Source organism: Triplophysa dalaica, chromosome 4 (genome assembly GCF_015846415.1).
Source record: "Triplophysa dalaica isolate WHDGS20190420 chromosome 4, ASM1584641v1, whole genome shotgun sequence".
Classification (NCBI taxonomy): domain Eukaryota; kingdom Metazoa; phylum Chordata; class Actinopteri; order Cypriniformes; family Nemacheilidae; genus Triplophysa; species Triplophysa dalaica.
In genome coordinates, this window is record NC_079545.1 from 23325252 (window position 1) to 23350689 (window position 25438).

Here is a 25438-nt window from a genome sequence, read left to right on the forward strand (position 1 = left end):
AAGAAAATAAACAAGAATTCATGAGTTACCGCCATTTTAGTTCCAACATGCGTTTTCATGTGTAGGCTCAAAAAGGGCTCCGACAGTTAACAGGTTTTAAAGTGCATAGCATTCTGGTCCTGTTACACCATAAAAACAAACATAATAATCAACACATTTTATGAGTCCAATTTTTTATTTTTATAAGAACATCAGAAGTATTTTAATTTACAAAAATCAGAAGTGGTTAAACAGATCAAAAAGAAACTTTAAATAATGTAAAACAAGATACATGACATGAAGGTGAGTGATGAGTGCATTTTCATTTTAAGATGAACTATTGTTTAAATAATAATAAATGTTTTTTTAATGTGTGCAAAAGGGCGAATGTGATTTGCTCTTCTTGATCACGAAGGTCATTGTTGCACCATCTGCAATTCAAAACGTTGAGAAAGACAGATTTAGAAAATGTAAAAGACAATCATCATCATCATCATATGTAATTGTAATAAATACCAAAGGCTTTATTTTTATCGCCATATGGGTTTATTATATTAATATATATGTTGCTGTACGTTTACCTGCATCCTGCTGTGTATCCAGGGCAAAAAGCGCTCTACTTTAGCATAAACACCTGGAAGGTTTTTCTTTCCACAGCCAATTCCCCAGCTTGTTACACCTGTGAGATACCAGCGTTGATCATCAGCCTTACACACCATTGGACCCCCACTGTCCCCCTGGAGAAAAAGAAAGAAAGCAGCGGTGCAGTGAGCAACAAATGTTAAAATCTGCTAAAAATATACTATTTTACCACAAGGTGGCAGCATTTCGACGCGACAAGAGCGTGCGTGTTTTTTTTTTGCGGAACTTGTCTAACCTGGCAGGAGTCTCTTCCTCCCGCTAGATCTCCCGCACACTGCATATTCCCAGTGATAGCTCCATCGTAAGAAGTAGGTTTGTTGCACGTAGACTGTTCAATCAAGTTCACTGCAACTTCCATCAAAGTAGTGGAACCTCTGCCTGCAAACAGTTGCAACAGTGGGGATGAGACCAGCGTTATAAGGCATCCACAGATACATACACATACATACACACAGAAATCCCCCAAAAACATATACATACCCCCCTGTGTAGTAGCTCCAAAACCAGTTGTCCAACAAGACATGCCAGTAGGAAAGGTTTGGCCAGTCACAGGCAGGCAGATTGGATTTATTTGATCTATCATAAGACACAGACATAAGCAATCAACATTGTAGCCCTTACAAAACAATCTATATGGGAATAGGCTATACTATATTAAATAATTCAATCTTTAAGAAAGGTAGCTTCAAAAGGTTCTTCGATGGCATAGAAGACATCTGAATCAGATTATAAAAAAGTAAGAAAGAGATGGTTGTTTGTGGAACCAAAAATGGTTCTTCTATGGCATCGCAGTAAATAACCTTTTAAGCACCCTTGTTTTTAAAATTGTACATTTCTATATATTGGAAACAAGTGCACATTTTTTAATTCCTTATGTATTACATGTAACATAATTTATTCTTATGTTGCTATATATTAACAATGTATTATTCTATATAATTTTAAATGTATGTTAAATAATTTCATATATTTACAGTTAATATATACATATATTTTCTTCCCGTAACCGCAGGGATACAATTGACTCTGCTCATTTATCCTGTATGAGTGTGTTTATAGAAACTCACTGACTGATGTCTCCAGTTTTAGCAAGGCAATGTCATTGTCATGCGTCGCACTTTTGTAGTTTTCATGTAGAATAATTTGCTTTAGGTAAATTGGGTTGGGAAGGTTGCCCTGGGACACAATACCAACAAACACTCGCCAGTTACTAATCTCCTGCATGCCAGCTGTGTCTCTATCAAATAGAAATTAAAGCAATTTTTATTCATTATGTATGTTCACTTTCATATATACACATAGTATAAAGGTTTCTGTATTGTGTATACTGACGATGGGAAGCAATGAGCAGCTGTAAGAATGAAATTCGGAGCCACCAAAGATCCACCGCAGGTGTGAGAGCGCATGAAATGAAGACTGGCCTGCCATGGCCATTGACCTTGAGCAGCCGTTGCTCCCCCAATGATCTTTCCGGAAGTTGGTGGTCTTCCACAGTCTGAAAAGAGACAGAAAGGAGAGAGTGAGGAAGAGACACAGCACAGTAAAATCATTGTTTTGTAGTAATGGCATGCTGAAGCAGTACGGCAAAGCACTCACCGTTACACCGCAGAGACACAACATTCTTATCTGGACACTGCTGACTACAATTAAAATAAAACGGAATTAGTTAAATACACAAGAGACTTGTGACTTGTAGGCTATACATACACTGATTGTATAGGTACATAAATGTACACTGATTTAACATTTTCCTAATCTAATTACACCTTTTCTAGACTGTACAATATAGTTGAAGAAGTTAAGATTTGTGAACTTGGTGTGTATGCTGGATTGATAAAACTCAGCATTTTTGCCTTAAAACAACAAAGTGTGCCGTTAAATAGTTGAAAGAGTCAAAGAATTGGTTTAAAAAGTCAATTTTCATCTGCTAATGCACCCTCAAAACCATACCTATTTTATAAATATATGAATGAATACATTTTTTGTCAGAAAGCTGTAGAATAAATCATTTTTTCTATCTTTTCACTGATTGATATAAATGGATCTCTATTTTATTGGATAGTTTTGTTCTTAGAAGTGTAAACTTTGTGTTTTAGATTAAGATTACAGTATGTGTTTTACAGTACCTGCTCACAACGCTCCCCTGGATAGTGTTTGAAAACTGGCTATTGTTCACACTTTGAACAGTGGACGAGCTGGTTTGCACAATGCCATTTTCAAAACTCCTGTAAAGCATACAGACAAATAAAAATATTGTGTGCAATGTTACAGTTGGTGTTATGTGATGCTCTTTGTTACGAAAGTGTGTTCATAGACATTAAAATGTATAAAAAAGTTTACGTTGTGTAGATTTGTGGATTTATTTTAAGAAAGCAAAAGGTTTTATCTACTAAATCAACTGGAATGCGAAAACTCTCAAAACCATTCCAAGAAAAAAATACCAAGGCGATGAAATCAGGGATGCTAGGTTTCGGCTTAGATACCTTTTTGTATTTCTCTATTTTTAGGATATATTGTTCCAGAACCAACATACATCACAGTGATCAATGCTAGACACAGGGAACGGTATAGTACATTTCATTATCTTAGCATGAAAATGATGGTATTTATTTACAGTATGTGAGATCTACCTTTAAATACCTACATAATATACGTGTTACACTTACTCTTTAAAGCCAAGCTGTTTGCAGGTTTGGTCACCTATGCTTTTAGTCCAGCCCTTTGAACAAACAGGAAGGAAACTTTCAGTTTTAGAAGTCTTGACCAGTAATTCGTTTCCTTTTCCGAACTGCACTATAGAAAGAAACAAAGATTTAAGGCATATCAATGTGCTGCTGTGTACATTTATGCAGTTTTTGGTAACATGCAGTCCAGAAACACAAGGGAGAAAATGGATCTAAATGCAGCGAGCAAATGTTTAATAAATCCAAAACTTGAAACGAGAACATTAACTTGGTAAGACGAGGCAAAAACTATAAACAGGACAAAAATAATCTACACAATAAATACATACAGAATAACCAACCACAACTATGGATCTAGCAGCACATTTGTTATGTCTACTCCAAGGCCATGGAACAATTGAGGACTAAGTGAGCGACTTTGTGGAACTCAGCAACCAGGTTGACTTTAACAAGGTTGCGTTGAAGGATTTTTTTTATTTTGGGCTTTGTAAGGAAATCTCTCAGTTAATGCCACCTCATGTCCAACACTGGTCTCTGGAGCAAAACATAGACTTTGATTGCGGCTGAGTGGATCCCCCTTCCCTGTAGGCCAGATGGAAGAGGAAGCCATCCCTACAATTTTTTGGAGGGGGGCAGTAGGCCTCAAGCTCCCCTTGACGAGGAGTCAGGCTACTCCTGGAAGCTTGCCAAGCCGGAAGCCACTTGTAACGTGGCCATCAGCTCAGAGCATGTTTCCAAGATGGACATCAGTCAAGAGTTACCAGCCAAGATGGCCACCAGTCCAGAGTCACCCGCCAAGATGGCCACCAGTCCAGAGTCACCAGCCAAGATGGTCGTCAAGCCAGAGTATCTTTTGTTGTTCAGGTATGTGGTCTCTAGTTTGGCAGACACTCCACAGGTGTTTGTGCTGTTGGCTAGTGTTCAAGTGGTCCCAAGTCCGGTTGTACCAGACTCAGAGGCAGCTGGTCCTGAAGCTCTGCCCTTGGAGTCTTCTATGCCTGTGGTGGTTACTGCCTTGGGGTGTATCTGGGTGGTGCACTGCTCTTCCGTTCCGGATGTTGCTGACAGGATGGCTCTCTGGATTACAAAGTGCTCAGTGCCTCTGCCGAGGTGATCTCCGCAAATGTATACTAACTCCAGCCCTGCCTGCCAAACCTCTGCTCCACGGCCCAAGCCCTCTCCCTCTTCATGGGCCGGCCCTCCATCCCTCTCCCATTCCATCTCCACTAAACCACCCTCCTATATTGGCATAATGTACACACAATGTGTGTTTTTGTTATTTCTTTTATTTAGAAATAGTCCTCGTTTCATGGTCTCTGTAGTCTTTTGTGCTTCCCTTACTTTGTTTGTCTCCAGGTGTACCTTGTTATCTCTTATAGTCTTGTGTATATATACCCTTGTGTTTGCCATAGTCCTGGGGTGTATTCCAGAAAGCAGGGTTAACTTATCGTCAGCTAAACCCTGAACTGTCGGTTGATTAACCCAAACCTTGCTTGATTTTTGAACCGAAAGTTGGGGTTACCCAGCTAACTAACCCTTAAATTTACCAGGGTATGTCACATAACCGGCTTAGTGGTTAGCACGTTCGCCTCACACCTCCAGGGTTGGGGGTTTGATTCCCGCTTCCAACTTGTGTGTGTGTGGAGTTTGCATGTTCTCCCCGTGCCTCGGGGGTTTCCTCCGGGTACTCCGGTTTCCTCCCCTGGTCCAAAGACATGCATGGTAGGTTGATTGGCATCTCTGGAAAAAATTGTCCGTAGGGTGTGAGTGCGTGAGTGAATGAGTGAGTGTGTGTGCCCTGCGATGGGTTGGCACTCCATCCAGGGTGTATCCTGCCTTGATGCCCGATGACTCCTGAGATAGGCGCAGGCTCCCCGTGACCCGAGGTAGTTCGGATAAGCGGTAGAAAATGGAATGGAATGGAATGTCACATAACCAGCTTTGTGGAATACGCCCCTGGTTGGGGATTTTGTGTAGTTATCGTGTAGTGTATTTTTGTCCTGTTTATTGTTTTTATGTTCACGATTCATGTTTTGGATATGTCATTGGCATTAATCTGGACTGCAGATCGCATGCAGTTTTTTTATTTTTTTGAATTTCTCAATCAGATTAGACAATATTCTGTGAGCGTATACTAAGTTTTATATTGATGTGTAATTGTAATGTAATTGGCACTGACCACAGACGGATTCATCACTGCCTTGAGAACAGTCTTTCTTTCCATCACAGACGACTTTTGATGCGGGGCATGTATCTGTTATTTGCTCTTTTTTTGCAAAATTAAACAGTGATGGTCCATAACGCACTGCAGGAAAACATAAATTAGTAAATATGCCTATATATTTTGATAAATAATATCTTTGATAATTTACAGTGGTGTGAAAAAGTATTTTCCCCCTTCCGGATTTTTTGCAGAAAATCAAAATAACTGTTTTGGCGTGGCCAATTCTTAGTCCGGACTTAATTCCAATTGAAATGCTGTGGCACGACTATCCAAGACCCTCCAATGCTGCTGAAAGAAAACAATTTTGCAAAGAAGAGTGGACCAAAATTCCTCCAAAGCGATGTGAAAGACTTTCGCAAACGCTTGATTGCCGTTGTTGCTGCCAAGGGTGGTACAACTAGTTATTTGGTTTGGGGGAAATTACTTTTTCACATAGGGTCAGAAATGTTTGGATTGTTATTTCCCTTCATTAATAAAACCATCATTTAAAACTACATTTTGTATTTACTCTGGTTTTCTTTGTGTAATCATAAAATTTATTTGATGATCTGGACAAATAAATAATAATCAACAAGAGGGCAAATACTTTTTCACACCACTGTATGTAAAATTAATATGAATAATCCTACATTTGCTCTTTTTTATTATAAAATATGTAAAAGGGTACTGGGAACAAGACAGCAGAAGCTTGAATATTATAAAAAGGAATTAAAGCTCACCTCCAAATCCAACGGCAAGTACAAGTAGCGTCACTATGATGGCAGAGCCACCGCTCCCTCTAAAGCAAAGCTTTTTGCTTTTAGATGAGGAAACATTTCTACTCTGTGATGGGACTGCATAAAAGACGCAACAATGACAATTTACTTTAAACAATAAGTTCATTTGACATAGATATTAAGAACAGATTTTATTGAATTTACTTGACACATATGAAGGGGTTGGTTTCAAAATGAGACTCAGTTTAAAAAAATCAAATGTTTTTTTTATTGTGCATTCCAATAAATATCCATCAAACTGCAGTTAGTTTGTTTTGTTTAGCAATCATAAGAAAAAACTTTTATTGGAGTCACTTTGGAACCAAACTTTTCATATATTTCTTTAAGATCAATGGGAATACAGGTCACAACAGTACCTGTTTGAACTAGATTAGGAGCAGGTGTGTGGAGTATTTGTTGAGGTATATAGTACGGTTGGCCTTGTGCAGCCTGAATACCCGGATATGAAGGTTGTGGCCTGTTTTGATCCAACATGTAGTTGTAATTCGGAGGATCCCCATTCTGGATTCACAAAATAGAATTTTACATATGAGGTTGTTATGTCACAGAGATTTAAACAGTTCAATGTTATCGGTCACATAAAAAAAAAACGGTTACAAACCCAGTCAACAGGTATGTACCCCCATCTTCTGAGGACTTTTAGTTTATATTGTTATTAGTGGACTACTTGAACATAGTCTTCCGCGTTCTCCTCAATGCGACTCAGTCATTTCCGGTAACAGTGTTTAGCTCATCTATATGCAGTGATCATGGTAGATTATTTCTGTTTGTGATGTTAATCCTGTTTGTTTTGTTGCTTTCATGTGGGTATATGACAGATCTTAAATTAGCAGAAGTTCACCTCCTAATACGTTTTATAAACATATACTCGTCTAACGAATAATAAAGCCGTTGTATGCACTCCATCGCTGTCCTAAACCTATAGTCTTATTCACAGATTATATTTCATACATTTTAACGATAATAAAATGACACCATATGATGTGGATTTTAATTAATAGACGTTCATTCACATTGCAAAGTATTTAAAAATATGAGTATTTTAAAAATAGCACTGTTCAGACAGAGCAGATGTAATGCCCATTAAATAAATTAACTCCTATTCAAATGTATGTGTCTTGTGGGTGGTTTCTTGTTTTGATTTCTTTGTGGCTTTAATGAACAGTCTTTGTTTGGATCCCCCCCATGGAGTCCTTGCCATTACATAAACCGTTACAAACAATAACTATACTGCCAATCAGAGTTCATATGAATTGCAACAACATTTGTGACTTTGAGTCTTAAACTCTAGACTTCTACTTTGTTGTGGAGTTAATGAAAACATTTTAACAATATTCTTCTAATATTTATGTTTATGTTAAACTGTTTTTATTAGGTTTTGCTAACAAAAACATCAGGCACGACAACAAATAGCTTTTTCTAAGTTTAATGATTTGTCTTAGGCCACCCAGGACTAAAATATGAGAGGCACTCACTCAAACTCCCACAGTCTACAACACAGTAATGTAAAGGAAGTGTTTTTAAAGTGTTAATTAAAACTAGCATTTCTGCGTTTTTATGGTTACTATTAAAATACAAAATTTGTTAAATAGTAAATGATGGCTTCTATTGACCTAAGATGTTCTCAAATCATGCAAGAATGACGTGAATCATATGCCACTTTGAGTATTTTTCATAATGAAACTAGACACTTGTATGTGCCTGGATTCCTGTTGACAACATACAGTATGAAGACCCTTTAAGCTTGATTTTAAAGACAGTTTTTTTTACCTAGACAAAACTAATATACAGTACCTATGCTTCTTTTAGATCTTGTCCTCTTTAAACAGTCACAGCATCTAATTGAAGCATGTTCTTTATAAAACAGTGAATCACTCACTAGTCACATGTATACAGCACCTCAGATAATTCTTTCTGTAACTTATTCTGCTAACATTTTTTATACAATGCAAGCTGCATGTAATTATAACTTTAGAAGACAATAAAGTCAGAACAAAGACAACTCAACTGTAACATAAACATCTGTAAACCTTTGCGCCAATGTGAAAATGAATGTAATTGTAGTTCTAATCACTCTACATTCAAACAAACATCACTTGTTAACACAACAACAACGTCCACAGATATGATATAAGCATTCTCCTGATAAGGAAATGTTCATATATGTGACAATATTTCAATATTTGAATATTTGTTAAAAACATTTACATTACATTACAAAATGTTTTAAAGCATTCATACCTGTGTGTATGCCATAAGTATTCCGTCTGAAGAGGATCAGGATTGTACCTAAGATAAATACTCTCTCTCTGTCTCTCCCTCTGTAATGTACCTGTTACAGGCACAGTAAAACTCTTACATCATTAGGGCAGAACAAACGTACCCTGTTTTCACTCACTCCTCTCTCCTGTTCAACTGGTTTGACAGACAACAATTTCCTAACTTGTTCATAGCAACACAACAATGCGAACATGCACATACGTGTATATAATGACGTTTCACATGAATTGACAATATAAAAAATGAACTTGCAAAAGCAATGCAAAACAGAAAAGACACAGGAAGCATGCTAAATTGACTATTGAATGTATTTATCTCTGACAAAAGCATATATATATCCAATTTATTCTTTAAAAGGATGATACATAATGTGTGAGATGCATATATTTGCATACAGTTGAATTGTTTATAAAAGATATCATATCCTTGTGAAATGAAGAAAAAACTCCCCTATGTTTTGGTTCAGGTTCAACCTGATTTGAAACTATTATGGGCTAAAGCATAATAATGTACCTGTATCATAGCCTACAAAACAATTATTTAAACATCATACATTTTCAACGCAACAAACAACACAACCAATGGCTATAAAATATTGTGGCTTGAAACTTGAAAAAAATCTGACAAATTTTTATGAAAACGTAAGAATACAGTTTATTTAGACTCAAATTCTTATGAGGTAAAGCAACTTCCATGTATAAATGTATAAAAAATTCCCCCATTCTCCCCTATTCATGATCTTACAGCTGAGCTGAACTTGGAACGAGTGAATAACAGACACACCTGCATATTCGTACACAGAAACACCCAAAAAATGGTCCTTATCTAAAAATAGTGTCTTCATTGCAAACACAGACCTAACAATTGCAGGTGTGTTCTAATATGAATAAATGTTTTGGCATCTCGGACGTCAGGCGTAAGGTGTGTCCTCCAGATCAGCACAAAGGAACACCTGTCACCAGAGAAAAATGCAGTAGCATGATATGTAAATCGCACTCCATGTTATGAGGAGGGCTGACCTTTAAACTAAAAGATCTATCTGGTTTTAAAGTCTTCATATAGACAGGCACATCTATGATTTATTTTCCGATCTATTATTTCGTTCATTTCTATAACTCAAATGTGGACTTTATCAAAAGCAAATAAAACACCAATGTCGTGTTTGGATATCTAATCAAATTTTCTTGTCATTTAGGATTTGGTACATTCTTTACATAGTGTTCATGACTGATATGTGACCGAATACGCTCATGTTTCATTCACTCTTTCCTCATACCTTAAACTAGTCTAATCAGACTTGACTGATAATCAGTTTCTAGCTAATTAGTAAATGCAGGTCACCTGAGTGAAGGTTATATACCCGCAGGGCCTAATTTCTGCTGGTCACTGGTGAGAACTTCACAGTCATATTTTGTTACTATAGGATACCACTACCTTTCTAAACGTACATAGGAGCCCACTCGTTGTATGCATTATCATTGAAAGTATTGTAGTCTGATAGCCAGAGAAAGGTGAAACCACACAAATGCTTGATAAACATTTAAAGAGTCCTTAAACGTCACTGCTTTGGCAAAATGTATTTTTATCTACAGTGTCTCTTCCTGGTTTCTCATGGCACTAAAGCTGAGACGGAGACGGGAGCTGAGCACACTGCAGACGGAGGAGAGCAGAGCTCGCTGCAGAATCATTGTTATAACTGTGTGCTGTGTAACGGTCATTCTGACAACCTTGATAGTGGGCTTGTACTTTAGTGAGAATCTTGCTGTATTTTTCTCATTTCACCACTAAAATCTTCCCTCATTCTCAACCGAACGATCCCTCTGTTTGTCTCTGTTTCTATGTGCAGCGGTCAGGATTGTGAATACCAAATTTTTCTACTGCTCTGGATCTTTGTGGTTTATTTCAATAGAGAAGGCGTGTGATGGAAAAGTTGACTGTGCACGTGGTAAGGATGAGCTCAACTGTGTATCCAGACTGCGAACAAATGGCACGTTTCCAGGTAAATGTGCTCAAGAGATACTGATTTTGTTTTTTCAATGTGTTACTTTGCTTTTCTAGATATGTGTTTGTGGGTGACTGTGTGCAACATTTATATTTCTCTCTGACTAGTGAAGTTGGTAGGGGACAGGTTGGTCCTGCAGGTGTTCATTAATGAGGGAGGATGGAGAACAGTGTGTGCTGACAATTGGAGGACTAAGCATACACGGTTAACCTGTCAACAACTGGGCTTTACTCTGTAAGCAGTGAATGCACATGAATGATGAAAAGCTGTTAAAATGATGAAAGCCGTTAAAGCTAACAAAAGACATCATATTTAGAAACCTGATATGTTTTAATTTGAGCGTTATAGAAAGCATTGCTTTTTGTATGACTTGTGTTTGCTGTATTTAATTGCGTTACAGGAGTCCACGAAGTGTTCGGGTCCCGGTGAAGGGTATACTAATTCCAAGCCTTCTGAGCGCATATGCTACAGTTGGCATGGATTCGATAAACACTGACATCCAGAGTTTTCTTATTGCTAGGTGAAATGCTCAAGTCATCAAAGTGAAATGCTTGAAGTATATTCCCCAGTGTGGTGTGCATAAAGAAATGATAATGCTCTCTTTCACAGTGATAAATGTGTCTCTGGGTCAGTGGTGTCTTTGTCATGTTCAGGTGAGCTATTGATCTCTGACCATATAAGAGATGATTTGTAATAATTTATACCATACATTAAAGCTGTTGAAGTAGCAAAACATCAGAGGACTACGTGATTGAGTCCAATGAATGATCTCTATAATACACTCTCTGAAAAAACATGACGTGATTGCACTTATTACATGCAGAAAAAATATGCAAAAGCTGTCACTGGGATTGTACCCCTTTGAAACATGTACAATGTGTACAATTATGTACAATTTAGTTACAAATGTTTACATTTGATACCAATATGTACCTTTGAGGTACTAATATGCACTCTTTAGGTGCAAAAGTATACGTTTGAAAAGAGTACTGCCCTAGTGACTGCTCTTGTACTATATTTCTGAGAGCGCATGTGGGCGCAGTATTCATAAATTCCACAGGCTACATGTTACTTCTGCATTTTTTATGGTTCATTTAAAGATCCATATACACAGCTAATAAGCATATTTATGTGTATAACATTCTAGTTTTCTAGTTCGCTGGTTAAAAATATTTGGTTTGTGAAAGCATTTTTGCCCATCTATGTTGCATTTGGTTACTTCTGTCGATGGCATTGCTTTCAGAGCAACTGCACAACATCAAAAAACTTGTAAGAGGTTAAGGAAAAATACTAGAACATCTAACCTGTTTATTAAGAATCAATTTGCCCTGCATACCTTCAAATGAAATCTGTTTCTATAAAAATTGTGTTTGCGGTTCTTGTATAGACTGTGGGGAGGTAGTGGAAGAGGACCGCATTGTTGGTGGGGTGGACACAGAAATAGAACAATGGCCGTGGCAGGTCAGTCTTCAATGGAACCATAAGCATATGTGTGGAGGAGCGTTGTTGTCCACACTCTGGATTGTATCCGCAGCTCATTGTTTCACCGGGTTAGTCACACAAACACTGGAACAGATGTTTAACACATTCAAGCATATGTGTTCGGTTGAATGTTTTTCTTATGTGTAGAACTGTAGGTGACAAAACATAGTTTGCTGTCTTTGCTCACATACCCTCAGGCGAACAAGAGAGTTGAGTCGATGGACGGTGGTAATGGGTCACTCCCAATTGGAGAATGTGAGGGGCGTCACTGTAGAACATGTTGTCGTGCACAAGGATTACAGCCGCCAAACCAATGACTTTGACATCGCCATGCTTAAACTCACCTGGCCTGTCACGCTCAAGGGTACTTTAACCATCCATTCTACTTAAGTTTTGTTTTAATGTTAGCACTTTGCTTTTTTGCAAAACATTTACTTTCTTAGGCTCCATCAGCATTAATAACGGTTTTAACAATAAAACTTGCATTTGTATTCTTTGGTAAAGATGTTGAATATGAAACTCGCTGTAACCAACTTTCTTTGGAAAACACTTTTTTTATAAATGTAGTATTCTAGTGAGCGTATTTTCTCATTTATTCAGAAATGAAAATTGTAATTTATTCATCCTCATGATTCAAAACCTATATATCGCTCTTCTAGAAGATAGGTCAACATTCTTCAAAATATCTTGTTTTCTACAGAAATTTGCCATACAGGTTTAAAATGACAACTTTTATTTCTGTGTTGGTGAACCATCCCTTTAATAGTCTGTAGTTCGGTTCAGTCCCAAATCAATTTCATTTGCTAGATCTAAAGTTTTCTGTCTACCTTCAGTATCAACTTTGCCAGTTTGTTTACCACCACACCAGCTGCCTGTGAAGGATATGCTTGTGGTGACTGGATGGGGCTTGCTAAAGGAGAAGGGTAAGAGGATATTTTGACACTTAATAAAATGCTAACGCTTGAATTATATTATGACCTAACTCAAATAAGCAATCCACCTTTTATTCTGTTTTTCCCACATTTACTTGTTCACATTTGCTCTTGTATTTCCGCTCACGTTCAGGTCAGGTGCCCTCAGTACTACAGAAAGCTTCAGTGCCACTGATTGACAAATCTGAATGTTCAAAGCCCGAGGTTTATGGTTCCACCATTACTCCCAGAATGCTTTGTGCTGGATTTCTCGATGGGAATATAGATTCATGTCAGGTAAATTAAATCAAACTTTTAGTATTGACTGCTGGTTTGTTGTCTACAGACAAGGAAATTTTCAGGAAAAAAATCATCTCTATAAACTGTTCATTTTAGGGTGATAGTGGGGGTCCACTTGTGTACCTTTCATCCCGTTGGCAATTATTGGGCATAGTGAGTTGGGGTGTGGGATGTGCGCGTGAGGGAAAACCTGGAGTTTACACTGATGTTAGTCAACTTTTGGACTGGATCTACACTGTAATCGAGGTATGTACCCATGATTGTGCACAAATACATATAAAAATTACAAGAAAATAATTTATAATCTTATTTTAGAGATATCCATGAAAATCCATACCCTGGACACATCACTGTGGTTTTGAGATGTAAAGGATAAAGTCACTGAATCCTCAGCGGTATTAAATTAGGAACGGCAAACCGCTATACATTTTTATCATTGGTGTTGCTGGTCTATATTTGACATTTGTTAAGACTTTTTTGCTTTTAATCAACTTTGTTTCATGTTATACTTTCACGGTTTCCCTGTATGTTTTGTGTATGTATGGTCTTTGCCGGTCTTTTGAAGCCATGAAATGTTTTAATTGCATTTTTTTCCAAAACATATCAAGTGTAAATAAAATGAAGAGACATTTATTAAGTGAAAATAAAAGAGGCATTTATTGAATGCATGTACCAGTTCAGCAAACATTGTTTTGTTTTATTAGCTGCTTGTTATAATAAATATGATACACGTGAATGTGCAGACCCGTGGGGAATAACAGGCCTGCATACTAAGGAAATAATGGAAGCAAGGATTCTGGATTATGGGCTGAGTGGATCATCTATGCTACAGCTTGTTTTACATTCAATTTGGCTTGGGACTGATGTCAAACAAAATCTACTGTCTTTGGTTATCTGACCGTATCTACACTGGATGGGAGCAGCATGAATTGATAATAGAAACCTTAGGACAATTGTTGTCGCTTCCCATGTGGACAGCATCACTGACTATAATGGGTTCTATCTTTTGTTGCAAGACCATTGGTGCAGTTATTTTTAAGATATAGCCCAGGGAGGTTTTAAAGGCATTTATTTTCCTCGGCCTGACAATACAATGTTTACAAGACTGAACAACTCTTCTTAAAGCATATAAATGCAAAAGTCCTGATCTTTAGCTTGCAAGTGACACATTACATGAACAACTAACAAGTTAAGTGTTTATCACAGTTTGTTCAGACACTAAAATTATGATTTCATCATTAATTCCAGTTTAATCTCTATAGCTTTGTCAAACTTGAAATGGATATATGGAATCTCGATTAACGTTTGTGTTCAGACTGCAAAATTAACAAAAGCGTAACAAAGTAAAACTTAAGGTGATACTTAAAATTCTGCCATTTAATCGCCTTCGAGTTGTTCAAATCTGTATAAATGTATTTGCTCTGAAGAACAAATTTGTCTTTTCAACAATCAAAAAATATATATTTTCCTACTATGGGAGACTGAGTCTGGTAATACGCATTCTTCCAAATATCTGTGTGTTCATCATAAAGACATTTAACTGTATACAGATTTGGAACAACTCGAAGGTGAGAGTAAATGAACGAATTTTCATTTTCGGGTGAAGCATCAGTTTTGATTGCATAATTCATTATCAAGGATGATGTTTTTGCATTTTCTGAATATATGATCAAACAATTTTGGGCTCTAACTTACAAAAAGTGCATTAATACATAGAGGCAAACAGTACATGAGATTGTATTAAGAAGCCCTAAGACCCAAAATTCAGCTAGAACTTTCATCACTTTTACTGAACAACCTGAGAAAACCTCTGTTTTCCAAAATCTTATTAAATCCAAATATTTAAAATAATGGAGTTAGATTCCCTGAATATGTATTGCTTTCCTGACATCACATCCTGTATTTTCCAGACACTCAACAGAATCAAATGTAGCCAGTACAACGTCACAGACACTTTCTGAAGTCAGTTTCCCAGTCAGTTCATTTATGGTTTACATTCTGGTGACCCTTGTACAAAAACAGTTCACCTCAGTAACCTTAAGTCACGAAATAAAAAAAATTAATGCATGTTAAACTTTCAATGACGATGCTTTTTAAGACATTATGAAGAGGGTGGAAGGGTGGAAGAAAAGCTACTGGTTACACATTCTTCAGGTCCAAATTCTTGACAGATTTACCGGATTTTACTTAAACAAATTTTTGTGCTCTATATTTATATTGAACAAATCTATCGCACAATCAGAAACGTGAAGCAACTTGTTAAACTGTTCATCTGGAGTGAACTCCTTTTGGCACTGAAATCAAGCTGCTTTAAGAGTTTGTGACGTCAGAATTACTGAATTCAAAATTCACCAACAATAGCAAAATTGTGTAAAACCTTTAAGTCTGAACCCACGTATTTAAGGAAGGATCCATTGAGTTGAGTCAATAGATTTGTTGAAATATCCTTTAATTGTATATTTACTCCATAACTTGCTTGTTTAATAGATTATTGGGGATCTTTTTATGTTATGGATCTCAATTCTGATATAATGATCTTGCTTGACGTCAGTCCCTAAACCTACCTCTGCAAATGAATCTTTTTGTTCTTGTATTTACAATATCATAATAAATCTGTATTAACATGAGACGTGTTATTATTTTCGTTATGCTTTTGAATGATTTTGATGATGAGTTTATTGCCTTTAAATATTGCATTGTCATGATGTCACAGGACAAATTTATAGTGTAGGCCTACATGTTTGCAATTCTTTTTTTCCCTTTTTTGTATTCATGTTTTTCTTAGCAGTTTCAGTTTTTATAGCTGATGCTAATTAAATTGTAACAAATGTGTTTCAATATGTCATTAAAAAAAGCATTATATATGTTTTTACAGATATATCGAGTCACATAGCCCTAAAAATCTGGGCATTTAGCACATGCTATAATGCACTGGAAATTATTTGAAGCAGCATTGTCAGTGTTTCATTCAGGGTTTTATCTAAGGGGACACTGATCTCTACAGCTTTTCAAGTATCATTAATTATAGCTTTTAATTACTAACTAGTTGTTGGCTTTTGCAATTTTTGCAGTGTTTTTACTATTTTCTCTTTTTTCTTTGCGTCATAATGTTTTGCTTTTACTCTTTATCACCAATAGGTGGCGACAGAAGCGTTAACAGGCACCTGTGATTCATTTTCAAGCAAAATGGTAATACAGTTTATGTTAAACTGGACTGGTACGGTACATAAAGGCCTTATTCTTCCCATGCTAATAACAATCAGACTTTGCTGTAGACTTTGGTATTCAGACCCACTTCATTAAAACATACTGTTACCATACCAACATCGAGAGTCTATATCTGTCTTTTAGGTAAAAACCTCAACAGAAACCACAAATTCCCCTTTCAAGACATTTTCTAAACCTTTACGTTTGTTTGACAACATGACCTCACAATAAAAACCATAGGCCTTTACTCTTAACTTATGCTCAACATAAGAATTATTTAAAACTATAAATAAATGATTACACTAACTCTAAGCTAAATGCGTGTTTTGTCAAACACTTATTTTTTCTGCTATTTTAGTCTAAACAGGGTAACAAGGGCCTATCACAGTTTAACAGTCCAGTTTAAGGAGCCATGAATAGAACATCTTACGTTTCAAGCATAGTTTGAAGAAATATATTGGCTATATAATAAATATAGTTCACAGGTTTGATGTGGGCCAATAAAATTAAGTGCATGTGTGGTGCATATTTAAATGCATATATAAATATAATATATGCAGAATTAATAATAAGTAGAATGCTATCATTACTCTTCTCGCAAAAAAAGATGTTATAGCACTTGTGGACACAGATATGAATAAACAGAGAGGGCACAGCATGATGGCTGATCTATGCCATTTAATTGTGCATGTGGGACTGGGTCTTTGTGCACTCTTTCATGCTTTCTTTGGTGTGGATTTGGAGCCAGAAAGAACGTTCTCTGTATTATCGATCCCTGAGGAGGTGACAAGGCACTCCTTACTGAAAAAAGCATACATACTCTTAGACTATTAGGGTGAGTTCTTCAGCACACGTAACTTAAATTGTAATTTCTCTCATACTCACTTTTTTTCCTCAATCTTTGCAAGTACGAACAGAGTGAAGTTCTTTATCAGCATGAAGGCCATTAATGCAGCGATGAATCCGCCAACACAGGAAGCAATGATTTTGGTAAGTGTGTTATCAACCTCTATTACTGAGAAATAAAAACAGAAATTGAGTTAATGAATTAAGGACCTTGAAAAATCACTTGGTCTTAGAATTCTTGTTTATTCTTTTCTGTCCCTGCAATACTTACATTCCTCTACAACATATAGAGTGAATATGGCACTGTGATTCTTGAACTTCTCTTTTGGGTTTTTGCCAAAGCATTTGTAGGCACCTGCATCCTCGAATGTTACATTCCACAGCAGGATGGAGATGTTATTTTCTTTACGGGAGCCAACATATTTCACCCTCTCTTGGTGAACAATCAAGTTAATTGGATCCATGTGATCCGATGGAATAACAGCATCAGCCAACTGTTTGGACAATAGAGCTTAATTTATAAATCATATTTGTGTTATATAAAGTATGCTACTAAGGTAAAGCTGTATGTTACATTTGTTTTGTCAATATTTGACTTTTAATTACCGCAGCACATTCTAGATGTATAGCATGTCCTTAAAGGCAAAATCCCAGCTCAGACATTATATCCACTTTTCCATGTAATCAAATCAAATGCGACTAATATAAGCAACATTTAATACAACTGTAACTCCAATTAAACTGATGTTTTAGATAGTGTTGGATTAAAAGGGGTCATATGGCACGAATGCGTGTTTTTCTGTGTCTTTGGTGTAATATAAGTTGCCCTTGCATGTATTAGATACGTAAAATGTAAAAAATTAAAGGGTCGGAACAAAAGATGCATTCTATCTAAAAGCGAATGTCACCCAGAACTGCCTGAAACACCTCATGTAAGCACAACCCACAAATCTACATCAGTTCGTGGTTTGATTTGACCCAAATGTTTACGCAGGTAAGGTGAGGGTACCTGTCAGTACAATTGCTTTGGAATCTTATGTTCCAAATATGGTAAGAGGCGTTACATTTTCGTCACACGCTTGCAGTATTTGACCAATCACTGCGCACTGGTTAACTGGTACAGAACAATAAGCTTTGTAAAAACTGTAAGTTTTTGAGAGGCAGGGCAAAGAGGAGATACAAACACGCACGGTATGTGGAAAATACTGCATTACATTACATCTAAAACAAAAAGGAATATTTGTTTTAGCCGTGTAATATCATCCCTTTGAACAAAAGTCGACGGCACTGGGGAGACTACTACACTTTAACAAGTGTACATCAATTTTACAATAATATATTATTTAGATGTATATGTGTATAACATTTAATAGGACAGATCCATTTGAAGGGCAGTCATTTGTTTGATGAAATTAAGCATTATGAAGTCACACTATATGAAGAGTTCATGTGCAAAAACTATAATAAAATCAAAGATCATGTTTTTATTGTTATCTATATTTTATTGTGTTAGTTAGCTGTTTTTTGTAATTACTTAATCAAAACTATTAAAACATTTAGGCACAAGTGGATTAGTAAATGTATGAATTTATATCTGGGCTACTTAAGTAGCACACTTTATCTTAAATCAATATTTTCTCCCCAATTTGCTTATGTGGCAAGTAGACACAGTGGGGTCATGTCTGTGTCAGTGTGTTTGTTTAACAACAACCCGCTGACTGTGCATAATCCCTTTCAAGAGAAACTGGTTCTATCTTAAGTGGTTTCGATTGTTTTTCAGCAGATGTCTGCCAGCTAGACCCACAACCAATAAAATGTCCATACATCGGTAAGTAATATTAACTATTTATGAACTATTTTCACTTCACTGTTTTAACAGCTGTGTGGTACTATTTTATTGCATTCTTAAAGCAAAGTTTTCTGGGATATAAGATGAACATTAAAAATAAGGTATTACCATCTTCATGGTGCCATTTTCATTGAACTCCCATTTGAAGTACAGATCCTTAATCCCAATACAGCTGGCATAGGTGCAGGGCAGGAGAACTGTACTGCCATTCACAGCTGTCAAAAAGGGTATTTTACCAGTCGACATCTCCAGAGCTTGAACACAACACACACCTATGAAACACCAAGAGTGAGAGTGATTAAAAAAATCACATCATGCTAGGCTACATTATTAAAGAAATATTTAGAGTACAACAAAACATTTCCTTCTTTATAGCCACAGTGCTACTACAGTATATCCTAACCAGAAGGGATATAATGTGTGAAAGACATAAAGAGAAAGCCAAGGCCATGGGAAGGGTATCATAATGATAAACAGACTTGCAGTGATACACACACTCTCCAAGGATGAACTTCTTAACTGCGCACATAACACCTTTCTATCGTAAAGACTCAGTGAGGTGTTTTCCAATATGGAGAACATGATCATAGTTTGGTTTTCAAGGTTTCTCTAACAACTATGACATTTCACACTGATAATGTTTCATGTAACCTACATTGCAGTTTTCATATGGTGTTAAATAGCACATGAGAATTTATGTTATAATAAGTTCACAAGAAACTGGCCAAATTCACCATCTGAAATAAAGTCAAATACATTTATTTCAGATATAGTGTATATTCGGTCCAAAATTTCAACAAACGCACTGAATTTTATTATTATATTTACCCTAAACAGAAATTTTATGTAATTTTGCATTCTGCATTCATTTGAATTTGAAATTTATTAAATAAAAATTAAACAAATTACATTAGAAAAGAGTACAATATAGAAGCATTTCACTGGTGACTTTTTGACCAAATTGTTTTTGTGAACTTTCTTTTATTTGTACTACCTATGTATGCCTAATTTTGACTACAGGTTAAAAAAATGTATATTTGATTAATAATATGTTATGTTGAATTTGTTCTATATAAAACTAGCCCCCCGTGACCCGAGGTAGTTCGAATAAGTGGTAGAAAATGGATGGATGGATAAAACTAGCCCTCATTTAGTCGCTGTCCTTCTGAAAGCTGTCTGCTTTCCTGTAGCTCAGTGTTCAGAGCATGGTTACAACGCGAAAGTCGTGGGTACGATCCCAGGGGATTGCACATATTTAGAAACAAATGTATAGGATAATGCAATGTAAGTCGATTTGGATAAAAATGTCTGCCAAATGTAAATGTAAATGAAACCTCATGTTTCCAAATTTTTGCTTAATTTCTTAGAAAACAATAACACTGTAGCCTACTTTTCAAATGATTACATACTGTGTTCTCAAAGTGGACAAAAATAAAAGGTCACAAATAATAATGAATTATGGCAAAAAAATAAAAATCACAAAATATGTATACGGTTTCAGAAGGACAGCAGCGATATGCATCATTTTATATGAGCAGCAACCTGACCTTGGTGACCTTACACACCTGGGATTCTTTGACGTCAAGCGTCCAAGTTCATTTGGCACTCAATGTGAGAGAGTTTACACAAGTCGGTGTGAGAGTGCTGAGTTTACACAGCTGTGTAAGTATCTCATCAAATAGGACTGACCTGAAACCTATTTAAACATTTCTGACAGAAGTATAAGTTGATTAAACACAGAGGGTAAGTCACACAGTTCAAATACAGTATGTCTTAGAATTCATATTGATAGTTGCAAGTACTGGTCATTTAAGCACTATTTACATCTCAACGGGTGTCTCATTCAGCTCCCTTGTTCAGTAGTCCAGGCACTGATCAGGGAATCAGCCATTTAAAGGCTTTCTCATTCACAAAATCTGTCCAGTGCACTTAAGCCTCTCAATAAACAACTCAATAAACAACAATGCAACAGAACTTTCGAAAGTCAATTCACAATTCAACAGTCAATGTACAATTCGCTTAAATTGTTGTACAGATGTACTGATTCACAACATATGAAGCTGATTGAGGCACATATGTTATTTCAGCCTTAGCTTTCCCTTGTATATCATTAAACAACAAAATATTCTTTCCTTTAGTCAGTTCACGTAGGCAAAAAGTGTGCACACATCTCTTTGACACACACTTCACTTATATGTCGCTTTTTTATATCTTATACATTTTTATTTGAACTGAAATGCTTCACAAAACCCCGTTTCTGAAACAAAAACATCTCAGAAATATGAGGCATGCACAGTCAGTGTAGCTTCACTGCAAAGCAACATTTAAGTTGGAACAGCGTGTGTGTGTGTGTGTCACTCTGTTCATATCTGACTGTTCATAAATCTGAATTTCTCTTGTCAGTAAATGTGTATCAACTCTGAATCACACTTACATGTACATACAAACCTCTGTTCAACATGCACATAAATACAGGTGGGGTGAAGGGGCAGCTTGATGACAATTCAAATGATAATTATTATTATCTATTAAACACTGATCCGTCAATTTAATCACAGAAAAATAAAAAATAATGCATTTCATGAATTGTGATTATGTCCAAAAAGGATACTGTACATGACTGCCCTCCCAGTCGAGCCAGTCTAAGTACAGGGCCTGCTAAATACTTACCAATATACTACAATAAATACATCCGTTTCCTCCATTTACTGGAAATTTTCTAAAATCCATACAAGTTAAAATAGTCTATGCTGACACAAGTATATTTTTTAGGGTGTTCACATTTAGATGTGTCCTATGGTGTGAGAGCAAACATTAAGAAAAAACTAACAATGCAGATAAAAATCTCTCGTATGATCTTTTATATTATAAATATAGACATTAATAATAAAAAACAATTTGTTTTCACATTTTTTGCTATATCACACCATAGGACACATGTTTGTCAACTACCATGACAAGAGAGATGTTCTTACCAATGATAAGTGTGAGCAGAAGACAGCACACAGTTCTTTCTGAGGAATCTTCTCTTCCTCTTAGATGTCCTCTGCTCTTTGTATCCATGTTGCACTCCTTTGCTATTTTTCTCACGTTCACCAGCCTTCCTAGCAGCAGTTCACTTCTTGTTTTGTCCGTTTCCCAGAAGTATTTTCTCCTCAGTATGTTGTTGTCCTGCCTGCCCCTCCGAAATGGAACGCTAGATTTGTCTGTGTGTGCAATGACACGGTTCTACCTGTCAAAGGGTGGAAGTGGAGAGGCTTGCCCAGGTCTCAGACTTCTGGAAGCCCAAGGATCTGCCCAGATGGGAAAATGTTTTTATAACTCCATCTGTGTTTTGGTTGCTCGGATGCTCCCCGTCATGCCCTGTAAAGTGAAATGGAAGTTTCTGAACAGGAGGACAGCAAGACCCCACGAATACCTGATCGGGAGATAAAGATGTGATCATTTCTATTTTTAAATTTGAGTCATAAAATACTCAAAAAAAACCTCCATTCAAATAATGAAAAAAATTCTAAACCGGGTACATTTATTTGAAATACATACTGCATAGATAAGATGGATCTTAAAATGCAAAATACTGATAAAGAAATGCCCTGTCATCAGATCTCTCGCAGCAGGCGGATCGGTGGAGAGGATTCAATTAAGTCTGAAAAAGTAAAGAAACTCTACGATCTCACAGATCTGGCAGCTGATTTCAGTCACGGTTGATCAACTAACTTTGAAGTCCACAGCCAAATGCACATGTATATGTTGCATGAACATTGTGTTCAAAAGACTTGAATCTGTTTCTTTGTCTTTGGCTGAGTCAGCATCTGTGTGTCTGTGCGGCGTCTGCACTACCTTTGTTGCGCAGGTGAATCTGTGTGTCCTGTTCTCTGAAGCAGAGGGCATCCAGTCACAATATGCGCTGCGCACACATCCACAATGTTTTGGTCCTGGTACAGCTGAAACAGGCACACACACTCTCTCCCTCACACACACATACATACACTCTCACTGACGCACCTTTGTTAGGGGCACACGCGCTGTCCAGCCGAGAAAACAGTACAGTGGAGCATTGAATGACTGGAGGTTTGAGGACTACTGCAGATACTCTGTTGAACAGCAGCCCTCCCTCTCTCTCTCTCTGGAAAATCTGCTAATATTTGGCTCTCACTCAACTTTTCTTCTCCTTGGCTGCCTGCCTGTCCCTCCCTCACCTCCTCCCTCCTCTTCTATCCCTGGTCCTCTCTCTTTCTCTCACTGAGCTGTAAATGTGGGTTCAAGTTGTTAGGCAGTGTTATTTGGGGTCCGGAGTCTCTTCTGCATTGCAGTTTTTCGAGAGCTACAGGGAGGGCAGCTCTGAGAAGACACATAAGGGGGTTCTACTGCACCATTGACTGCAGGGAAAAGCATGAAATAACACTGAGATGAGAGTGTTTGACCTCTGTCTGACAGGGTAGCATGTGTCATTAGCCCACATATGTGTTCCAGATCACTTCATGTTAATAAACACTTGGGAAGGAAGCGTGAGATGAGTATTTACGTGCAAATTGACTGAATGACATTTAATAATGTGTTCACGTCTTTCTCCCCTCACATCCATGATAGACTGGCAGAGTTGGGTTTCCTATGACTCTGCATTTCTCAACCAACACCCCCCGGTATTGATAATAGGCTGCACCAGCAGTGTCAGGTTTTACTGGATCAGGACTATTGTCATCTGAAACCCAGAGACTTTCTGTACTTGGCATGTTTATGGGGGTCTTTCTTGTTATGTACAGTATGTCATCTGTGTCCTTCATATGCATGCGTTTATTCCTAGAGTGATGGATGTGAAGCGAGTGATTTATATGCATTGTTTGGAGCAACTTCCCTCTTAAATACTATATAAAGCCATGATGAATATGATTATCATAATTATAGTGTTTTGATTATTTTTATGGAATTTTGCAGTGTCATAAATGATATATCCATGCTGGTCATTTGTTTTATTCATACATCCTCATAATCTTTCATTAAAAAATAACTTGCTTCAATGAGTGTCTTTGCATGAGGATGAGATAATATTGACGGTCCAATGGGCAGACATCCAACCCAATCAATTCGCTAAGAACACAATCCAGCCTATATTTCTTCTCATCCCAGAAGTCGTTTCACTCACGTCACAAAAAACACCATTGGCACTTCCAATTCAGGCCGACTTCAACAACAGTGATTCCCTTTGAAAAAACTTTGGCACTGAAATAAAGTCACATTTTTATTAAATATTGTGTGAAATACATTTAAATGTCAACACATTGTATTGTATCAGCATTATATTGAACATTGGCCATCCTTTTCTGTAGACATCCACCTCTAAAAACACCACTATTTTTTATTTACTTTTTTCAATAGTGCCATTAACAAATTAAACCAAAAGCGACAGTGAACAGAGATATAACTATTGCTATGAGGTATCTGGGTCATTTAGGAAAAGGTCATTGATGAATAATGGTTAGGAAAAAAATGAGTAAAAGAAAATTAAGGAAAAAGAACAATTTTGGTTTGAAAAAAGGAATAATGCATGATGCACTATAGAAGCAATTTTGAGATTTTTGCATACACTCCTTTTTCTTGAAAAACCTGATTTTCTCTTAGCCTAGCTGTTAAAAAGGGTTTTGTTGATTTTTAATAATAATTAGATAATAACTTGAATAATAACTATATGTAATTACTAAATTAAAATTAAGTATATTTAGGTCAAGTGTGTGCTTAATTTCATATGCACATTGAAATAAAGGGATTATTATACATTGTGTCTCAAATCTGTGTTGGGACAAGAAACCGATACTGTAATAAAACCAACTTACGAAACTTTAGTTCAGAAGCTGCCCTTATTAAAAAGAAAGAAAAATTACTTAAGTACTTGAATTTAAATAATTACGATCAAGTTGAAATCAATTAAACTCTATTTTTAATGTCAGTTTAATATAATTTGAATTCAAGTGACTTGTAAAGCCAGTATGATTTCACTTAAAAAATGAAAAGCAGCTTTTGAACGTTTTTAAGAAATAGGTGGAGTTATTTAGTGTATTGCTCCAATTAAAAATGTTCACTATGGAAGAATAATATTGCGCCAATATGTTGTACTATATTGTAAACCCTATTCCTACTTCTTAAGATTGGTGGAGATGTATAAAAAGGAGTCTTCACTGCACCATGCAAAATCAGTACAATGCTGTTTTAAAAGTTTTACATGAAGTACAGTATACTGTTAACTACTACGTCACAACAC

General features: G+C 36.6%; 3 protein-coding genes across 4 annotated transcripts; 1 reads left to right on the forward strand and 2 right to left on the reverse strand.

Annotated features, from left to right (window-relative positions):
- Positions 1-158: 158 nt before the first annotated feature.
- Positions 159-8693, reverse strand: tmprss13b (transmembrane serine protease 13b). The gene is made up of 13 exons (XM_056746165.1): positions 8547-8693; positions 6662-6806; positions 6249-6362; positions 5485-5610; positions 3288-3414; positions 2748-2846; positions 2218-2261; positions 1954-2116; positions 1689-1858; positions 1102-1197; positions 857-999; positions 561-716; positions 159-410 (listed from the first exon to the last, which is right to left on the reverse strand). The coding sequence occupies exons 1-13, from the start codon at positions 8559-8561 to the stop codon at positions 396-398; spliced, it is 1413 nt and encodes a 470-aa protein (XP_056602143.1). The 5' UTR covers positions 8562-8693; the 3' UTR covers positions 159-395.
- A 1503-nt stretch (positions 8694-10196) lies between these two features.
- Positions 10197-15241, forward strand: tmprss4b (transmembrane serine protease 4b). Its single transcript, XM_056744834.1, has 11 exons — positions 10197-10335; positions 10432-10584; positions 10695-10821; positions 10988-11107; positions 11197-11240; positions 11975-12137; positions 12267-12433; positions 12903-12992; positions 13135-13277; positions 13377-13526; positions 15191-15241. The coding sequence occupies exons 1-11, from the start codon at positions 10197-10199 to the stop codon at positions 15239-15241; spliced, it is 1347 nt and encodes a 448-aa protein (XP_056600812.1).
- Positions 13924-23328, reverse strand: scn4bb (sodium channel, voltage-gated, type IV, beta b). Of its 2 annotated transcripts, none has more exons than XM_056744956.1 (6): positions 23188-23328; positions 22158-22545; positions 19291-19454; positions 17605-17827; positions 17373-17502; positions 13924-17288 (listed from the first exon to the last, which is right to left on the reverse strand). In XM_056744956.1, the coding sequence occupies exons 2-6, from the start codon at positions 22243-22245 to the stop codon at positions 17204-17206; spliced, it is 690 nt and encodes a 229-aa protein (XP_056600934.1). In that variant the 5' UTR covers positions 22246-22545; positions 23188-23328; the 3' UTR covers positions 13924-17203. The 2 variants fall into 2 exon arrangements, with proteins under 2 accessions (XP_056600934.1, XP_056600933.1); XM_056744955.1 differs by having other exon boundaries at positions 23023-23278.
- Between the last annotated feature and the right edge of the window lie 2110 nt (positions 23329-25438).

What these genes read in the sequence shown, in the direction of transcription:
- tmprss13b (XM_056746165.1), bottom strand. An exon ending in AAACAGCTTGGCTTTAAAGA is followed by an intron (nt 2,847 to 3,287) that starts GTAAGTGTAACA and finishes TATGCTTTACAG; the next exon opens with GAGTTTTGAAAATGGCATTG. An exon ending in TGGAGCTACTACACAGGGGG is followed by an intron (nt 1,000 to 1,101) that starts GTATGTATATGT and finishes AACTGTTTGCAG; the next exon opens with GCAGAGGTTCCACTACTTTG.
- tmprss4b (XM_056744834.1), top strand. Translation starts at nt 10,197, where the DNA reads ATGGCACTAAAGCTGAGACGGAGACGGGAGCTGAGCACACTGCAGACG. An exon ending in GGAATATAGATTCATGTCAG is followed by an intron (nt 13,278 to 13,376) that starts GTAAATTAAATC and finishes TGTTCATTTTAG; the next exon opens with GGTGATAGTGGGGGTCCACT. An exon ending in GGATCTACACTGTAATCGAG is followed by an intron (nt 13,527 to 15,190) that starts GTATGTACCCAT and finishes TGTATTTTCCAG; the next exon opens with ACACTCAACAGAATCAAATG.
- scn4bb (XM_056744956.1), bottom strand. Translation starts at nt 22,245, where the DNA reads ATGGATACAAAGAGCAGAGGACATCTAAGAGGAAGAGAAGATTCCTCA. An exon ending in TCTATATGTTGTAGAGGAAT is followed by an intron (nt 17,503 to 17,604) that starts GTAAGTATTGCA and finishes TTTATTTCTCAG; the next exon opens with TAATAGAGGTTGATAACACA. An exon ending in GCAAAGATTGAGGAAAAAAA is followed by an intron (nt 17,289 to 17,372) that starts GTGAGTATGAGA and finishes TGCTTTTTTCAG; the next exon opens with TAAGGAGTGCCTTGTCACCT.